The sequence below is a fragment of the Cynocephalus volans genome, chromosome 3 (assembly GCF_027409185.1).
Source record: "Cynocephalus volans isolate mCynVol1 chromosome 3, mCynVol1.pri, whole genome shotgun sequence".
Taxonomy (NCBI): domain Eukaryota; kingdom Metazoa; phylum Chordata; class Mammalia; order Dermoptera; family Cynocephalidae; genus Cynocephalus; species Cynocephalus volans.
The window spans coordinates 22551878-22572245 of NC_084462.1; the positions used below are offsets into that span (position 1 = coordinate 22551878).

Here is a 20368-nt window from a genome sequence, read left to right on the forward strand (position 1 = left end):
CATATCTCCCCCAAGCACTTACTAACTTGTTTAATTTATTTGCTTGTGTGTTTCCTTCCTAAAAATAAGCTTCATGAGTACAGGGGCTTTATTTACTTTGGTCACTGTGGTGTGTCTGGTGCCTAGCCCAGTGTCTGGCATGTGGCACATGTCCACATTTTTAAGTGAGTGAAAGAACTAATAGCCTGAATGTTATTACTGTAATCTCTATAAAATGGTCAATATATAAGGTATTGACATTCGCTATTTGTTTTTGAGCAACAAAACCCGTTCAGTGCATTATCAAGCTGGTAATGATTTTTCTTTAGGTTAGCTATATGTGCCAGTGTCTATTAGAAACTTTATGACATGCACAAAGGTAACCTTTAAATTGTAAAGATTTAAGCATCAAGACAAAATGAGCCTTTTAGTTAGGTAGCTGGGTGAGAGTAACGTGGGGGAAACTGGGGCTGTGCTGTTCTGGTGGTGGTGTTCCTGGGGCAGACGGTGATGTAAGTGGCGGCCTATAGACATGGACGCATGGGAACAAGCACTAGTGATCATCTTTGCCCACAGGCCCCTCGCGTACAGCACACTGGCTGACCTCGTGCACCATGTTCGGCAGCACCTGCCCCTCAGTGACCTCTCCCTTGCCGTCCAACTTTTTGCAAAGAACATTGATGATGAGTCCCTGCCCAGCAGCATTCAGACAATGTCCTGCAAGCTGCTGCTGAATCTGGTAGACTGCATTCGCTCCAAGAGTGAGCAGGAGAGTGGCAACGGGAGAGATGTCCTGATGCGGATGCTGGAGGTACGCACTCTTCTGAGAGGCATCACCTGTTCTGTGCTCTTTGTCCTGTACAAGTGCTTGACTGGCAAGTTTGTGGGGTGATCTGATTGCCAAGCTTGATCCCAGGAGTTAGGCCATCTAGGTTCAAATCCCGGCTCCCCCATTCACTAGCCAAGCGTGCTTAGGTGAGATGCTTAACTTCTCTGTGCCAGTTTATCTTTTAACCAGGGACAATCAGAGTATCTGCCTCAGGATTGCTGTGAGAGTTAAATAAAACTACTCATGAAAGCTCTCTGCACACTTCCTGGCAAGTACTTAGAAGAGTTATTTTCTGGGGTCACAGCACCATGCCAAGTGCTAAATGAGCAGTGGACATCTCTGGGGTGAAGAGATGTGTGGTGGGTGCCTGGGTGAAGGATAAGGTATAATTCCTGAGGCCAGTGTGTGACAGTGTGGCCCTAGGGGGACGAGTATGGCAGTCCCGGGTACTGCTTATCAGGCCAGTTGCTCAGCTTTCCTGAGCCAGACTCTTCATACGTAAAATAGGAATAGATAGTAACGGGGGAAAAACAACACATTTCTTTTCCTTTATACCTGGCACAGAGGAGGTGCTTGGAAGTTAGCAGCCTTCACCCATTTTGTTAGAAGTGCAAGCAGAACAACTTCAGCAGGTGGTTTCAGTGACATCTTCATTTTCTTTCATCTGAAAGGACTGTTTGGCCTAGTGAAGAATAATGATTTTTGTCTTCTTGTTAGGTTTTTGTTCTCAAATTCCACACCATTGCACGGTACCAGCTCTCTGCCATTTTTAAGAAGTGCAAGCCTCAGTCAGAACTCGGAGCCATAGAAGCAACTCTGCCCGGGGTGCCCACTGCCCCTGCGGCTCCCGGCCCTGCTCCCTCCCCAGCCCCTGTCCCCACCCCCGCACCACCTCCACCCCTGCCTCCTACCCCAGCCACCCCTGTGACTCCAGCCCCTGTGCCTCCCTTTGAGAAGCAAGGAGAAAAGGATAAGGAAGACAAGCAGACATTCCAAGTCACAGATTGCCGAAGTTTGGTAAAAACCTTGGTCTGTGGTGTCAAGACAATCACATGGGGCATAACATCCTGTAAAGCACCTGGTGGTAATTCTGCTCTTAAATGATTTAGACAAACTATATTTTTAATAGAGTGGGTTTTATTTGAGTTAACTTAATATGCTCTCTCTTTTCCAGAAGCTCAGTTCATTCCCAACAAGCAGTTACAACCCAAAGAGACTCAGATTTATATAAAACTGGTGAAATATGCAATGCAGGCTTTAGATATTTATCAGGTAAGGAAGTGCCCTCAAAGCAGGCTATTGAGTGTGAAAAATACCTCTTAGAATTAGAGATGCTAATGGTAGAACAGGTCTTGAGAGATGTTATTACTTGGAGTGTTTACAGTATTTGTATACCCAGGCTTGCTTTTGTTTTGCAACACAGCATTGAATTTATGGTGAGAATTATTTATGAATCCGAATGGATACGTTTATTTAGTGGGGCAGATATTATAAGTGGAATACAATAGAAACATAAGATTTAAGTTTATTTTTTCCTGGTCTGAGCACCTAAAGTTTTTTTTTTTAAATTATTTTTCAAAATTAAACTGAGAAAAGAGAATTTAAAAGATTTTAGGGGAGCGTTTATTATCTAACTCAAGTGCTCTGTTTTGAGTATGCAACTGATCTGATTATATATTGCAATATATTCAGAGAAGTCCAGTTGTAATGCCCATGGGTGTTTTTTTTTTCCCCTGTACTAGGTCCAGATAGCAGGAAATGGACAAACATACATTCGTGTAGCAAACTGCCAGACTGTTAGAATGAAAGAAGAGAAGGAGGTATTGGAACACTTTGCTGGTGTGTTCACAATGATGAATCCCTTAACATTTAAGGAAATCTTTCAAACTACAGTCCCTTATATGGTGGAAAGAATCTCAAAAAACTACGCTCTTCAGGTATAAGGCTCCTTTTTTATGTTCTTTCAGCATTAGCTTTGAAATTCTTTATGTGTTGAATACTTTGTTTCATTTGTTTTGAGTCTTTTAAAAATCGCATACCTAAGGATGTGCTTGTAGAGCAAAATTTAGGGAAATATCAGGCCATAATGTTTGAAATTTTTTTTTCAAAGATCAAGGTATGTTAAACCAGTTTCTTTGATTAGTGGAAATTAAGTATATGTTAAAAGTAGCTCTTGGTATTTGATCATGAGAATGAAATAACAGATTAAGTGCTTGAGGTGAACTACTCCGTGCAATGCTTAGCAAACCAATTTCACTTTTTTTTTTCCCTTGGGTACAGAATCAGTTTCTTGGAGTATCTGATACAGGTTTGGTTTTGTGTTTTGGGAAAGCTCATTACTTTGTCTTAAAGCTGCTTTGGAGAAGGGATTATTATTGTCACATGTATTTCTTGTTTTGACAGATTGTTGCCAATTCTTTCTTGGCAAATCCTACTACCTCTGCTCTGTTTGCTACAATTCTGGTGGAATATCTCCTTGACCGCCTGCCAGAAATGGGCTCCAATGTAGAGCTCTCCAACCTGTACCTCAAGCTGTTTAAGTTGGTCTTTGGCTCAGTCTCCCTCTTTGCAGCTGAAAATGAACAAATGCTCAAGGTAAAGTTCATTTAGATCTGACTAGTACTTGTGTTCAGGGACTTTTGTTGCTTTTTAATTCTCGTTTTCACTTTTGAGCAGAAACTGTAGTTTTGAGTATGCAGCTGATCTGATTTTATATTTATAAAGTGCTCTTTGAATTAGTAAATATTTACAACAGATAAGTGCCAGGTGTGAAAAACATTTTATGTGTTTCTAAGCGGAGCTTAACTTATTCAAATCTGGTGACTTAAAATGAAGAATTTAGAACTCTTACGATAAGCAAGTATGGTGCTGAGGCAGGATAGAACTGGGACTTACCCCAGGGAGGCTGCTCATGGATATTCAGGCTGCTCACACTGACACCAGCTAGCAACACCTTAACCAACCCACCAATCAGCTGGCTCTTCTTCAGAGCATTGTGGTTTTCTGGCAGGAAACAGACCACAAAGTACAAAAACCGCCTTTCTCTGATTCTCAAAAAGTAGCTTGCTCAATCAAAAAGGCACCCAAGCCCCTTTTTCTCCCCCTTTTTCTTGAATATTCTTCCCCTTAGTTAAAGAAACACCCCCATCCCAGAACAACATATGAACCCTCCTCTAAGAATTCACTGCGTGCTCCTCACTTGCGAGGAAATGCCTGCGCACCTCCTGTGTGTACTTTCACTTTTCAGTAAACTTTCAGTGTGAGTGTGACTGCCACGTGAGCTTGAAGTTATTGTGGATTCCTGATGGAATTCTTCCAAGGAAATCCAAGAACCTGCATTCTCTGACGTCAGTGTTAGTATTGCCACTGCTAATTTTCTTGTTTAAACTCAATTTCTTTTTCTGGATTACTCAAGTAAAATAAGAGCACATCGTTCTTATTTTTTTAAAAAGTGATGCAAAAGAATATGCAAGGAAAAAATGTCTCTATATACCTTTCAGATTTAATAAGAAACGGGTACTGTGTGACCATTCTCCTTATAGCAGCAGCTATCCACTTTGCTCAGATTTAGTGTCTCCTCTGTATTCACACTCTCTGTGGCATTATATGAACAGCACATTTCAGGACTATGTACTTTTCCCCTTTAAATCAAGAATTTTAACCAGTTTGCATTCCATATTAATATCATCTTGGAGAAGATATGTCTCATCACACATTTTGTAGATGACTAATCCTATATAATTGGATCTCATCAGTTATTTGATTCTAGCAAATAGTTAAAACCTATCCACAGCTTCGTCACTCACTAAAAGCAGCAGATGTAATAAAAACCTTACAAAAATTCACTTTGACTTAGGGCAAAATATTTCAATTCCTATAGAAAGTCGAATATTATCAGTAGTTGTATCTGAAGAGAGATGTTTTTCCATAGGGGAAATTTTAAAGATGTAAACAAGATTTGTTCTTTCTGGAATAAATGAATAGATGGTGGTATAAACCACCAGTAATCTGTGCTTTTATGTGATTGTTTCCTCATTTTTTTCAGTTATATAGTAATCACTTATTAACAATCCAAACATTACTTTTGTGTTAATATAAAAGGAAAGTATTTTTTTTAAGATATAAAATATTAAATTATGATCTGTGTCAACATAATTCAGTATCATCAAATAATTCAGTTTTTGCCAACAAGAGATACAATTATACAGAAAAACAACAAAAAACTCAGAATAAAACCCAACAGGACAAACCTAATGTTAGGATATTGGAATATTGTTCAAGAAAAATATTCAAGGAACAAATTTCATAGGATTATTTAAGAGAATAATATGTGTAGTTGGTTTATTCTGTTAAATATATCATGCCATATAGAATAATAAGTTTAGAACTGTATCAATGACTGTACCAACAGTTTGTAGTTCACATTAAGCACACATTCAGAAAGATTTCATGTAAACTTAAACTGTGACATGTTAAAAACAAGATTAGAAGTACAAAATGAAAAGCTAATTGGCTTAAAATGTTGATTTAAGTTACTAGAACCTAATAAAATGTTTGTTTTTTTTTAACATATATATATATAAAAGAACTGTGTGAACACATTTTTTAATAAAGTCTTCTGAAACCCTGTAATCTCAAATATCTTATGAGGGTCTTTCACACTTTGCATATATTATTTGATTGGTAGTGAAATTTCAGTTCCTATAGGTTACTTTTTGCATTTAGATTGTTATGGGGAAACAGACTTCTTTCACCTAGTTGGACTACGTAGTCCTACACAGGAGTGACTAAATCCACAAGAACTACAGAGCAGATAGACCTTGCAAACCATCATTTATCCAGCATCATGTAACTACATAGACATAGTAAGATAGGAACCTTTTAAATGCTTCTTCCACAGCCAAACTGGTGGAAGCCAACATATACTTTAAGAGAAATTAATTTGACTCAAATAAAAGTTGGAAAGTTCTTGTTTTGTTTTTTCTTTTGGAATAAACTCATCAAAATTGCCTTTTATTGCTGTCAGATTGCAATGACTCTTTAGCTCGAGTCTGGAGGGTGTAGACTCTCCTCATTTAGAGCCCACTAATCTGCCTTTTGTCCACCCTGTAGCCTCACCTGCACAAGATTGTGAACAGCTCCATGGAGCTCGCACAGACTGCCAAGGAGCCCTACAACTACTTCCTGCTGCTCCGGGCGCTGTTCCGCTCTATTGGTGGAGGTAGCCACGATCTCCTGTATCAGGAATTTCTGCCTCTCCTCCCAAACCTTCTGCAAGGTCAGAGGAGTTACTTTGATTATTTTATTTTCGTTACATTCTTTTCTTGTAAATTTATTTTTGATTATGCATATTTATGGGGTACAGAGTTGACTGTCGGTATTTGTATACAGTATGTGATGATCAAATCAATATTCATCATTACAAATTGTAATTACTCTTTGTGTTCGTAACCCAATTGCTCCCTAACCCCACTCCCCTTTTCCTACCTCTAGTAACTATAGATCTGTTCTCTCCTTCTGAAAGTTCAGTGTTTGATTGTGGTCTGTCCTTCCTTCTTTCCTTCTTCCTCCCACTTATGATTGAGGACATATGGTATTTTCTTTATGTGCGTGACTTATTTCACATAACATAATTTTGTCCAAGCTTATCCATGTTGCTGCAAATGGCACAATTTCATGCTTTTTTATGGCTGAGTAGTTTTCCATTGTGTATATATACCACATTTTCCTTGTCCAGTCATCTGTTGATGGACATTTAGGTTAGTTCTGTATCTTGGCTATTGTAAATAGAGCTGCAGTGAACATGGGAGTGCAGGTATCCCTTTGACATGATGGTTTCCATTCCTTTGGGTATATATGCAGAAGTGGGATTGCTGGATTGTATGGTAGTTCTATCTGTAGTTGTTTGAGAAACCTCTGTACTGTTTTCCATAATGGCTGTGCTGATTTACAGTCCCACCAACAGTGTAGAAGAGTTCCCTTAGAGGAGTGACTTTGTTTGCCTTTTAGTCTTGTGTGTGTGTGCATGTGTCTGGCTGCCCTTGAGTGCTGGGGTTCATTCAGCCTCTGTTCCTAGAGAAGGTCATGGTTGGGGGTGGTGAGATGTGTGTGCAGGCCTCCGCCCTCCTCCTTTAAAGGCAGCGGGACTTTGAAGGGAGCCCTGTTCAGGGATGGGTTCTTCCCTCCCTACTCAGAGTTGGATGGGGTTTGGAACCTTTTAGTTACCTAGATGAGGAATTGGTTACATTTTTATAACATTTGTAAGTAAGTCTAGAAAGAAAGTGGCTTCTAATGGTTTGGTAAGATCAGGGATCCCTAGATTAAAGAATCAGAACAAGAACAAAGCAAGTTATAAACTGCTTTACAGTTTCTGTTTAGCTTCTAATTTGCATAACCAGAATTCAGCAGTTCCTATATAATTAGGAATGCTTTCAAGATAGGTAGTTAAAGTGGATTTTGAGTTTATTGAATGTTCATGGGGAATGAACTATTTGGAAACACTATCCTAGGGATTTTTATTATTATTTTTTAAAATTTTTTTTGGTAAGGTGAGCCGTTGGCATGTATTTTCTTTGCAAATTCTTTCTTTCTTTATTTTTAAAAGATGACTGGTAAAGGGATCTTAACCCTTGACTTGGTGGTGTCAGCACCACACTCTCCAAGTGAGCCAACCGGCCATCCCTGTATAGGGATCTGAACCCTTGGCCTTGGTGTTATCAGCATCACACTCTCCCAAGTGAGCCACAAGCTGGCCCTGCAAATTCTTTAAAGAAAAGCAACAAAGTATACCCAGGAGGCAACTGGGACAAACTTGAATAATATTGAGTGTAAAATGGCTATGCGTCTGCCATGGAAGGCCCATAATCAGGCCCCATTGTCCATCAGTGTTTAGGCCCATCTCCGGTCATTCCTCACCTGGAGCCCTTTGTTCTGCTTAGTCTGGTTTCCTCCCACTGCAGTCTCTCTCTGCTGTGCCCAAGTTTGTCTCTCCCCTCCTTGTTTTGTTAAACTTGATCCTCTTCTGGGAATTTAGCCCTTTGCACTCTGCTTGTCCACCTTATCCTTTGAATTTTGAATTCAGTTCTGCTGCTTTGTGATACTTTCCTTGATAATTTCTCTTTTCTCCAGGTTCTCTGCACACTGCCCATCTGTGCTACTTATGTAGGGCACACCTTGTTTTGGGTCCACTGTTATACGCCTTTCACTTTCTAGCTAGTCTCTTGGGCCTCACAGAGAAGATCACAGTTACGAGGTTAGGAAGGAGCTCAGTAAATACTTGATTATCCTTGTAAAGGGTGGGGAGGTTGACTTTATAAGGAGGCTCTTCTCCATTCATAATAAAGTGGATTTTATTATTTTATTTATTTATTTTTTAAAATTCTCTTTTTGCAGGGACTTTCTGATTTTTTTGGTTTGTTTGTTTTTTGGTGGCTGGCAGGTAAGGGGATCCGAACCCTTGACCTTGGTGATACAAGGTGGCACTCTAACCAACTGAACAAACTTAACTGGCCAGCCCTCCAAAGTGGATTTTTAAAAAATGTTTGTTTTGAAGTGTAGACTCAACTGTGATTTAAGTGGAAGTCCAAAAAAAAGATGTAAGGCTGTAAGCCTTGAACTAGAGGTGAACACATCATATTGAAGTCTGAATCTTTAGATTGGGCTTAGTAGTAGTATAACATAATTTTTAAAAAATTATTTATAATATTAAATTATAAGGACATATTATAACTTACAGTCTGCCATTGCCACTACAAAAGGGATTGTGAATGCAGTTATAGAATAGATTTAACTAATAGGATATATTATGAATACACAAGAATTCTTCTCTAATTTTGCTGATGTTTTTAATAAAAGGTGGACCAGTTGTTTTGTACAGTTAACTTTGGCGTGTGTCTGCAAAGTAAGTTCCCTCTCTGCCGGCCTCAAACCCTGTTTAGGACTGAACATGTTGCAGAGTGGCCTGCACAAGCAGCACATGAAAGATCTCTTTGTGGAGCTGTGTCTCACGGTACCCGTCCGGCTGAGCTCTCTCCTGCCATACCTGCCCATGTTAATGGATCCCTTGGTGTCTGCACTCAATGGGTCTCAAACATTGGTCAGCCAAGGCTTGAGGACTCTGGAGTTGTGTGTGGACAACCTGCAGCCTGATTTCCTCTATGACCACATTCAGCCTGTCCGTGCGGAGCTCATGCAGGTACGTCTACATTCCCTTTGGCGCCAGCAGGGGCATCAGATGCTCGTGTACCTCGTTTTTACTGAGGATTTTAGTCAGTATCCTGAAGCACTGGGCCATCATTGGGCTCTCTGTACTCAGGGGTGGTATCTCTGGAGTGTTGTAACTTCTTGTTCACTTTGTGAGTCTTCTGGCATATAAAAGATGTAAAGAAGTACTGTAGGTGTTGAGCAGATATTTGTTTTGCAGTATTGCTTTTTTTTCAGAGCTGTCAGACTGTTATATTCTCAATATGTTGATGACTTATGAGAGCAGGTGTTATGGTCACTGTATGGCCACTGTCACTTCCAGCAAGAAGCTTTATCCACAAAAGACAGTCAGTTACAAAGTAATAGGATGCAGACTCTGAAGGGAAGCTGTGTCCACCCCAAGGGAAAAAGAGCAAGTAATAAAGGAGGTCGTTTTGAAGACATTTAAATTTTCTGTTCATTAAAGTTTATATGTTAAATGTCGTAGCTTTTTCCTTCATGTTTTGCTGCTTTCACTGATTTGTGATGTGGTTGGTAATTGTTAGAGGTTTAGGCTGTCATTTGCTCATGCGCCCCTTTAATATAGGGTATTTGATCCCAGGTAGGGGTCAGAATACCAGCTTTATATGATGGGGGCTCAGTAACTTCTAGAGGTCGTTAGTCTCTGGACAAACTAGATCGGTGACTGCAACTTGGACTTGAGGTTAAGGTTGGGAGACTTTTCCTGCCTTTCCTGAGATTTAGATCTTGGGCTTCATCTAGGCTGGAAGAAGATGGCTTAGGGGTTGGGTCAGAGTCTCCAAGTCCACTTTCCCTTTTGGTCACTTGGAGGATTGACCAAGAGCCTGCCTTGAGAACAGCATTGTTAGTTCCAGAAAGTAGACCCTGGTCCTGACCCAAGTGTGCATGACCAGGATGTGGGGGGAGGAGGCAGAGATGAATTCTTGGGCCTTCTTGTCATACCATGAGGCAGGCAACCTGAGAGAGACAGACAGACAGACAGGGTCAAGGCCACAATATCCCCACCCTCCAGGAGATAGTAACAGAGTCAGTCTCTCCCAGTCCCATCAGCCGGTTAATACATGTGAGTACACGGATAGGAAGCATTGTTCCTAGTGCTGCCCACCCTGGGGGCATGAAGCCGGCGTTGCTTCTCCTGAGGATACATGAGGGTGGGTGAGGTGACGGGACTTAGATTCCAACTTTCCTCTTTGGACACAGTGGAACGTAAGAGAAATTGGAATTTTGCTTGGTTTAGAGAAAAGTACCAAGATTTTATGTTAAGTTTGAGTATTTCAAGACACTAATATTTGGCATTTTTATAGAAGATAATTTAAGAAAAACACTTATATAGTAAACTATGTTAATTTTTAGGCCTTAGATAATTTAGGTGAAAAAATATTCCTTAAGTACAGGGTGCACATTAACTTATCTCTGTAGTCCTGTAGTGGGGGTGCCTTTATGATCCATTGTTTTCCCCTTTGCTGTTCTTTTTGATGTGAGATTTGAAATGTTCAATTTAATTTATATATCATGTTCGTAAGTTATAAAACCTAATACGTCGAAGTAAAAAACCTGAGAACCCATCATCTAACTCCAGGACTAGAACTTTACCTGTAAATTGCATCTACCTCTGAGCTCCTCCCCATGCCATTTTGTATATGACCTAACACTATATTGCTTAGTTTTCTTGCTTTTGAGCTCTGCCGTGCTTATAGTAAAGGAGCATGAGAGAACATTTATATTTACTCGTATATGTGTATTTTTTTGTAATGACATGAAATTTCCCTGGAAAATGCCCCAAGACTAATAATATTTGTTACCCCCAAGAAGGGGGAACAGTGTGTTTGAGAGACAGAGTTGGGAGGAAGAATTGTCACTGTGTAGTGTTTTATGACGGAATTTTGATTTGTGAGCCATGTGAATGTATTGCCTTGAAAGTGTTTTCATTACAACATATTGACTTTTTAGGCTTTATGGCGCACCTTACGCAATCCTGCTGATAGCATCTCTCACGTGGCCTATCGTGTACTTGGTAAATTTGGTGGCAGTAACAGGAAGATGTTAAAGGAATCCCAGAAGCTGCACTATGTTGTGACTGAAGTTCAAGGCCCCAGTATTACATTGGAGTTTTCTGATTGTAAAGCATCTCTTCAGCTTCCAATGGAGAAGGTAAATTTGGAAGTCTTTGAGAGCTTTGTGAAGATACTGTGTTTCATTTTAAGAAAGTTAATTTCCATTTGGAAAATAAATGAGATGTGCTTTTTGTTGAGAGAATTTCTAACTTAGAGTGGAACAAAATTTGGTGATCAGCTTGGTTAGTGAGGTGTTGTTCATAAGGCCAGGAGACTGGCGGAGGGATGTTGCCCCAAGAACTTGGGACCTTTGAGCAGTTTCATCTTTCTAAATGACAATGAGGTGATGCCCAGCCCATCCCACCTTTGAACTGTTAGTCTGCTTTGATGCCCAACAGGCTTTATCTCAAAGGTCATCAAGAATCCAAGTTAATTCCGTATTTGTCTGTCAGCTCCATCACCCCCAGTACCTAGCTTTCTCCCATTCTCTTTACAAACATAGGGCTTTGCTTACACTTATCTCACTGCTTACAGCTCTTGGGTCTCTCTCTCATGCCCTTAGAAGCTTCCATTTCATTGTGAAAAAACAACTGAACAAGCTGTGTCCCCACATCTTGCCAGAGTGCTCTGCTCTGCTGCCTTTGCTCTGTCCATATTGAAAACCATCTCTCCTCTCCAGCTTACTGACTTTCATGTTCCCTCTCCTAGTCCTGTGTCACATTTTTTTTTTTTTTTTTTTTTTTACTTAATTGTTGTCTACATCATCACATTCTACTTCCCCCCTTTATCATATGACTATCCCTTTTCTGTGTTGTGTCAGAGGCTTGTTATGTGTCTTTTCAGGACATATCCAGCTGTTGTATATTGGATATGTTTTTTAAAGATATTATAGTAGCCTTTTGAGTGCATCTGAATTAAGCTGGGTGCCAGCTGGGGTTCACAAGCCTCTTGCTGACCTGGTCTTAGACCAGCATTCTGTGGTCTGTCTCACTCAAAGCCCTCCCTTTGCTCAAGCTCATTCTGCTCTATCCTGCTGCGTCGTATTGTAGTACTTGGCATATTTACCTTGTACAAGAAATTTACTCACATAGTGGGTTCTGTGGGTTTTGGCAGCTGGCCTGTACAGGGATCCAAACCCTTGACCTTGGTGTTACCAACACCACACTCTAACCAAGTGAACTAACTGGCCAGACCTTTTAACCAGACTATGATAAACATTTGGGAAGGAGGCTACCCATTATGGCTAAGCATCACTCTGGATTTGTTTTCTGTCATCCTACCTCTGTCTGCCTGTTCCCCCCACTTTCCTGTGGAGCATTATTGCCCTCTCCATCCTCTGGGTGGGGTGCAATCTCAGCTTCTTACCCAAACCTTTATCAAAATATTTTCCAAATAAGCACTACTTCCCTCCTAAGAGAATACTAATGGCTAAAATTCTCTGTCTTTACATTGAAATTACTACAGTGAACGTCCTTGTGCCTGTGGCACTTTCCCACATCTGGGTAATTTCCTGAAGTTAGGATTCTGCTTGCTTTAGCTGTGTCAGTGGCAAGGTTGATATTAGTAGTGAAAACTAATGCATCTAACTTTTGTTTGACCTCTGTGTACACTAAGCAGAGCAAAAAACTTAAAGAAAAATCTCTTTAGAAGTAGTTTTGCCCAAAAGCAGCTGAAGCATGGAAGAAGGGTTTTGAAGACAGGTGTAACAGTCCTCCAGGACCCTTACAGAGAGTCACGTGGTGCCTGTAGAGGCCTTCTCTCTGAGCAGGACTGCGTTCTGACGGGCCTGCAGGTGGGATTTGGCCACAGTGTACCCGCAGAGCTAAGGAGCCCACGAGGTGAAGGCAAAGATTAGTATGGTCAAGCCAAGTGCTGGTGAATTTCCATCAAGCAGTTCTGCTTTGGGCACACTTTTTACAATACTTTATTCTTTTTGGCAGGTAACTGTCTCATAGGTTACATTGATTCTTAAAAATTAAAAATTTTTAATTATCACCCTATGAGTTATTAACTATTACTGACCAGATCAGAGACAGTTCACAGTACCCCAGAAGACTCAGACACTCAAGGTGGGGTTCCTGTGATGAGGAACAACTGTCATGCTCTGTGTGGCTGTGTGTGCTATGTGTCGCCCTGCTCTGCTGGCTCTGCTGGCTCTGGAGGGCAGGGCCGCTGTCCCTGTTGCCGCCCTCTCTGATTCCTCACACAGAGTCTGGGTGAATCTTTAATTTTTAACACACATTAGTTCTTTGATTTATATGTATGTAATTATCATTAAGATTAATGTCTTAGCTGTTAAAGGCTTCAAATTATTATTATTATTATTATTTATTTTATTTTATTTTTTTAAAGATGACCGGTAAGGGGATCTTAACCCTTGACTTGGTGTTGTCAGCACCACGCTCTCCCAAGTGAGCAACCGGCCATCCCTATATAGGGATCCGAACCCGTGGCCTTGGTATTATCAGGACCACACTCTCCTGAGTGAGCCATGGGCCGGCCCTTCAAATTATTTTTTTGTGTGATTGTGCCTCTCCTAGTTTCTGTGTCAATCTCATTAAAATGAATAGGATAAAAATGTGTGTGTAGCTATGTGGGTTTTCTGAAAAAATGACATAAATAAACCCTTTTCTCTTTTAAAGAGGGAAATTAGTAAAAGCGTAAAGTCATCTTTTTGTTTTGAACTTGGACACAGCAAAGTCTGTGATCTTCAGAAAGTTCATTATTCTTCTCATTAGGACCCTGATGTGTGTGTGTGTGTTTGTGTGTGTGTGTGTGTGTGTGTTTGTGTGTGTGTGTGTGTGTGTGTGTAGATGACAGACTAGTTTAATCCGGCAAATCTACCACTATAGGCTTTCTGAGCTCATTTAATTTCTGAAATCTCCTGTTGGTTATTTAAACATGAAATTATTAAACTCTCTTACATTTTAACTTGAACCGTGCCATTCCTTATATCATAATACTTCTGCCTTTTCTGGGAGTTTCATTTAGTGAATACTTGTCAGGCTATATTGGCCCACTGTGCTCTCTTCAGAAGAAAATATGCATTCAGATGCTTTTGAGTTCTGCAGATGCTTTCAGTGAAAACTTTTCAAAATCATGTAATTTCAGTACAAACTGTAGTTCTTGTGTTTCTTTGTTGCAGGCCATAGAAACCGCTCTGGACTGCCTAAAAAGTGCCAACACTGAGCCCTACTACCGGAGGCAGGCGTGGGAGGTGATCAAGTGCTTCCTGGTGGCCATGATGAGTCTAGAGGACAACAAACATGCGCTCTACCAGCTCCTTGCACACCCCAAGTATGCTGCTCATTTCCTTCTCTGCGATTGGTGCATCAGGAATTAGGCATGGAGAGGAAGACCTCCCAGGCTTCTCAGTGTTAGGAGCATGCTCCTTCAAGTCAGGAAGAGGGCATATTATTTACCTAGTAGTGCTTGTTCTGGTTCTTGGAAAAAATGGGAAGGAGAACTTAGGTGCTTGAGAATTAGAATTGATCTCAGTTGTAATCTACCTTTATTGTGTCTTGTTACCTCCTCCATTAGGTTGTAAGCTTCAAGAAATCAAGGGTCATGTCCCTTTTCGCTCCCTTTTGCTCACCATTATATCCATAGCATCTGGCATACAGTAGGCATTCAGTGGACCTTCTGCTTTCCCAGCCATAGTGATCTTTCTCCAAATACTTGCCATGGGATGTTTGTATTTTGTGCTTATCACTTTAGGCTGTGCATGACCTTTCTCTAATCTTTTGAGATACACTAGTATGTATATCATCTGTGTTGTAAATTTCAGGGAATGGATTTTTCCTGTATATTTTCACATTTCTCACAGCATCACAAATAATGCTGAGAACATAGTAGGTGCTCATTTATTAAAGGGCATTGAAGAGAGAACAGTCAAAGATAACCAAGTACACAAGGAAATAAGGCAACATGAGTAAGAGCCAGCAAAATCAGCAGGAAACAGAAGTGGACCTGCACAGACTTCAGATATTAGGATCATCAGAACTAGGTCATAACTATGCTTAAAATGTTTAGTAAGACAAACTTGAAAATACTCCAAGAAATAGAAACCTATAAAAATTGCTTAAACAAATTTTAAAGAAGAGAGAGAAACTTTAAATAAGAAGTAAGCCAAGTTCTTATCTGGAATGCATGCAGAAAGAGAAAAAATGAAAAATTCAAAAGAGAGAGTAAGAGACATGAAATAAGAGTGAAGTAGCATAGTTTGCTTGAAGTCCCACAAGGAGAAGGGAGAGACATAACTGAGAATTTCCCAGAACTGATGAAAAAATTAAGCAACAAGGCACAGAATCCAGATGTTCAGTGAACCCAAAGCAGGATAAATAAAAAGAAATCCACGTAGATGCATTATAGTGAAACAACTACAAATCAGAAATAAAGGGAAAATTTGGAAGCTGGCAGAACAAAAAAATTACTTTCAAATGAATAATTGATTGGCAGCTATGAAAGCCACTGGACTGTGGAATAAATCTTGTCTGAAAGAAAATAACCACCAACTTGGAATCATATATTTAGTGAAAAAGATGACCCATGAATGAGGGTGAAATAAAGATGTTTTAAAATAAAAACAAATCTCCCATTAGCAGATCTTCAGTGAGGGAAATTCTAAAGGATGAACTTTATTTATGCAGAATGAAAGGTCCCCCATGGAAGCTTGAGAGGGAGATGGAATAAAGAACAAAGAATGTATTATGTAGTCAGATGTAAATGGGATACAGTAAAGTGATACTTGGAGAGCTTATAATCTTAAATCAGGGCTGGCTGGTTAGCTCAGTTGGTTAGAGTGTCATGCTGATAACATCAAGGTCCAGGGTTTGATCCCTGTACCAGCCCGCTGCCCCCCCCCACCCCAGATAAAGGAAACAATCCAAATGTTTATCATCTGGTAAACAGATAAGCAGATGTGGTGGATGGGCACAATGAAATACCACCCAACAACAAAAAAGACTTATGCAATAACATGGATGCTTTATCTCAAACATCATGCCAAGACTGCATATTGTGATTCCATTTATGTGAAATTTTTAGAAAAGGCAAAAAGAGAAAGTACATCAGTGGTTGCTTGGGGGTAGGAGTGAGGCTTGACTCTTGGGGTGACATTTTAAAATTGGATTGTGGTGACGGTTTGCACAACTGTAAATTTACTAAAATTCATTGCACTGTATAAAATGAATTCAGTGGCATGAATTATACCTTGATAAAGCTGTTAAAAATGAAAAGAACAAATGTTGAAAATTGAGCTAAATATTTATTTTAGAAGTCAGAAAAAGTTTATAAAGTAAACAAAGAAGAAAGATGAGAAGAAATAAACAAAATAGGAAAACAAACATGCAATAAAATGGATCAGTAAAGCCAAAAGTTGGTTCTTTGAAAGAATAATAAAATTGTAAAGCCTCTGGCAAAACTGACTTGGATTAAAGAAAAGAAGTCATAAAGAACCAATATCAGAAAACAAGAAGGCAGTGGCATTACAGATGTTTCAGGCATTAAAAACAAGGCAACAGGATGTTATGAGCAACTTTCCCAATACATTTTCAAATTTCAGTGAAATTGATGAATTCATGGAAAAATAGCTGGAAATTTTATTTGGCTTTTCATTGTCTTTTATGACATTGACATTGTTGTGGAGACCAGCTATTTTGTAGAATATCCCTTATCATGGGTTTGTCTGTTTCTTCGTGATTGGAGTCAGGTCATGCGTGTGTGTGGTAGAAATCCTATACAGGTGTTCTCCCCCATCACATCAGGAGCCATTTGATAGTAGCTTGACCCATTAGTGAGAGTGGTGTTGGCCTGGTCTCTCCACTGTGAGGTTATTATTTTACTCTTTTTAATTTATAAATAATTGGGGAGATATATTGAAATAATATAATGATGTAAATATCCTGTTTCTCATCAAACTTTTACTGACTGACTATAGATAGCATTTATTGATGATTTTTCCCTGATTCAGGTGTTGTGATGATGATTACAAAATGGTGCTTTTCTTTCGGGGTTTTTTTTTTTTTTTTTTTTTTTTTTTTTTTAATAAAAGATGACCAGTAAGGGGATCTTAAACCTTGACTTGGTGTTGTCAGCACCACGCTCTCCCAAGTGAGCTAACCGGCCATCCCTATATAGGGATCTGAACCCGTGGCCTTGGTCTTATTAGCACTACACTCTCCCAAGTGAGCCATGGGCCAGCCCCTTAAACCTTTGTTTTTTTTGTTTTTTTGTTTTCTTTTTTAAAGATGACCGGTAAGGGGATCTCAACCCTTGGTTTGGTGTTGTCAGCACCACGCTCAGCTAGTGAGCCAATCGGCCATCCCTATATAGGGATCCAAACCCATGGCCTTGGTGTTATCAGCACCGCACCCTCCCGAGTGAGCCACAGGCTGACCCCCCTTTGTTTTTTTTTAAAACAACTTTGTTGAGGTATATATCACATATCAAAAGTTCACTTACTTCAAAGTGTAAAGATTTAATGATTTTTAGTAACTTACTGAGTGGTGCAAATATGAATCAGTTTTAGAACATTTCCATCCCCCAAATAAAATCCCTCATGTCCATTCCAGTTAATCCTCATTCCCACTCCCAGCCCAGGCAACCGTCAATCTACCTTTTGTTTCTATAAATTTGCCTTTTCCAAACATTTTACATAAATGAAATCATACAATATGTGGTCTCTTGGGTCTGGCTTCTTTCACCCAGCATAAGAATTCTTTTGAGGCTTATCCGTGAGGTAACATTTGTCAGTAATTTGCTCTTTTTTATTTCTGAAAGGTATTCTCTTGTACAGATACAAAGTGGTGATTTCCTAACTCCAATTTCCTTTGTAAAGTAAGGAAGAACTTTTTCTTCTCCTCTGATGTTATTTATAGCAGTATAGGTTCATGGACTTTTATTTTTTTTAGTGGATTATAATCTATTACATATTTTGATGACCAAATTATCCAGATTTAGTTGGTGAGAGCCCATTCACTTCAGGCAGCTTCCTATGTCTTTTGACATGCCTCCTCCAGTTTTTGAGCATTTTGTTTATAGCTCAACAGGATGTTTTTGGCTCCTCTTGTACTTTCTCTTGTTCAGCCTTGGAGTCACCATTCCTATAAAAGGAATGAGAGTTCCTTGAACTGAATGTTCAGTGACCAAGCTCTGTCCACTCTGTGTGCTCATTGCTAAACCTTTTAGCACAATTTTTTGATAAACAAAAATTCATGATTTTACTGTGGTCAAATTGATGTCTTTTTCTTCTTGTTTCATGCTTTTTGTATTATTTGTAAGAAATTGTTTCTTACATCTTAGTCATAAAGATGCTCTCTTGTATCGTCTTCTAGAAGCTCTGTAGTTCTGTCGTTCACGTATTGATCTTTAACTTCTTTCAAATTGATTTTTGTGAATAGTGTGAAGTGGGGGTCGACTTTTATTTTTTACCTTCTGGATATCCAGTATCAGTTTATTGTAAAGAACACCCTTTCTCCATCTCTGCAGAGTCACTGCTGCCAGAGATTGAGTACCTTCTACCAGGTACCAGTCAAGGTTTGCATACAAGCCTGGATCCTTGCCTTCCAGATACTTACATTCTAGTGTGGGAGACAGACACAAAACAGAAAGAAGCAGTGTATTTCAGGTAGTGATAAGTGCTGTTAAGTATATCAGGCTAAGGGGGCAGGGCATCAAAGGAGCATTTTAAAAATAGGGTGGTAGGAGTAGTCCTCTCTGAGTAGGTGACATTGAGCAGGGATCACAATGAAGTTTGGAGGAAAAAGTTGTGAAAATACCCAAAGGAAGCTCATCTGGGTATTAGGGAAGTGAGGACCGAGGCTCTCAGATGGGCACAGCAGGGAAACCAGTGTTGCTGGAGCACCTTAGGTAAGAAGGAGTGGTGGCCAGGGCCAGGCTGAGTAGTGCCTGTGAGGACTTGACCAGGACTTTAGGTTTTGCTCTGAGTATTACAGGAAGGGTAACGACAGGATCTGACTTACTCTGGCTTGACCACAGGCTTTCTTGGTTTAAGCCAAATGTGGCTTTTACTGGATTGTTAGGAACATTGGGGGAGATAGTGGGAGTCAGGTGACTGGGGCACTGAGACCCCAGTTGGCATTTTAAAGAGCATTATGTATGACAAACTGGAAAATAGCTGAGAAGACTTTCAGGTGTGGGGCAGGGCACATGACCACTCTGTTCACACTGTCTGAAGATGTTGTGCGTGGGAATGAAGAGCCTGGATATAACTTATTAGCTTCGGAGACAGAACTGGAGAGTTAGTGTGAAGAAATCAGAGAGAGGTAGATTTCTGGTCATAGAAAGAGCTGGAGCTGCTCTAGATTAGAAGAATCTAATGATTTTTTAAAAAATATTGATGACTATCTCTTATGTTTACTAAGTATTCTGTATTTGACGTGTATTTCCCTGACTCTGCCTTCTTGGGTTTTAGTTAAGCTCATATTAGAACTGGTGGTAAATACTTTATGTTAGTTAGATCCCATTTGATTCTACTGTTAGTGTCAATTTCCAACATATAACAGGTTTATAGCTGCTAAGTCATAGCTTTTTTCATGCTTGTTTGACCATTGATTTGAGTTACTTATTAGGATTTGGTTTATCTGATTATAAAAGAGCAAAATCAAACATTGACTTTTTAAAAATAGGAAGTAATGATGAAAATATGGAATATTCAGCCATTTTGTAATTTACCTCTAATTCTTTGCCTGTGCTCACATTAGGTAGAATATATTTGGTATCTCTTGAACCACGGGCTGTAAATGTTCATAATGAAATTCATATTTGATTTTAGGTGTTGCTGAAATTACAGCAGAGACTAACTCACAGGCCTATCTGAATAAGAGGGAAGTAGGCAGGTTGAAAATAAATTTTCGTGGGGGATCATCAGCTCGGGTGTTCAGTGTTGTGATGATGGATTTAATTTTGTCTCAGCTTTACGGAAAAGACCATACCCAGTGTCATCATCTCACATCGCTACAAAGCACAAGACACCCCCGCGCGGAAGACATTCGAGCAGGCTCTGACCGGGGCATTCATGTCTGCCGTCATTAAAGATCTCCGGCCCAGTGCCCTGCCCTTTGTAGCCAGCCTGATTCGCCACTACACGATGGTGGCAGTTGCCCAGCAGTGCGGTGAGTGTGGGGACCCATGGGGTAGGCAAAGTAGTTATTTGTCTTCTTTAGGGTGCTTCAAAAATTCGGTCAGGATGTCTCCTCATTTCAGATAAGCTAAGTTTGGCCGATTGATTTTTGGCTTTTGTTTTCTGATTTTCCTTCCACTG

At 39.9% G+C, this 20368-nt stretch overlaps 1 protein-coding gene across 10 annotated transcripts in view; it reads left to right on the top strand.

Annotated features, from left to right (window-relative positions):
• TRRAP (transformation/transcription domain associated protein) overlaps window positions 1-20368 on the top strand; it is a 129942-nt gene that overhangs the window by 24814 nt on the left and 84760 nt on the right. For all 10 annotated transcript variants that reach the window (XM_063088299.1, XM_063088304.1, XM_063088303.1 and 7 more), the window contains exons 14-23: window positions 556-790; window positions 1526-1892; window positions 1983-2080; window positions 2551-2745; window positions 3212-3403; window positions 5921-6086; window positions 8746-9002; window positions 10982-11182; window positions 14231-14382; window positions 20020-20219. In XM_063088299.1, the coding sequence (XP_062944369.1) occupies window positions 556-790; window positions 1526-1892; window positions 1983-2080; window positions 2551-2745; window positions 3212-3403; window positions 5921-6086; window positions 8746-9002; window positions 10982-11182; window positions 14231-14382; window positions 20020-20219 (2063 nt within the window). The remainder of the gene's footprint in view (window positions 1-555; window positions 791-1525; window positions 1893-1982; window positions 2081-2550; window positions 2746-3211; window positions 3404-5920; window positions 6087-8745; window positions 9003-10981; window positions 11183-14230; window positions 14383-20019; window positions 20220-20368) is intronic.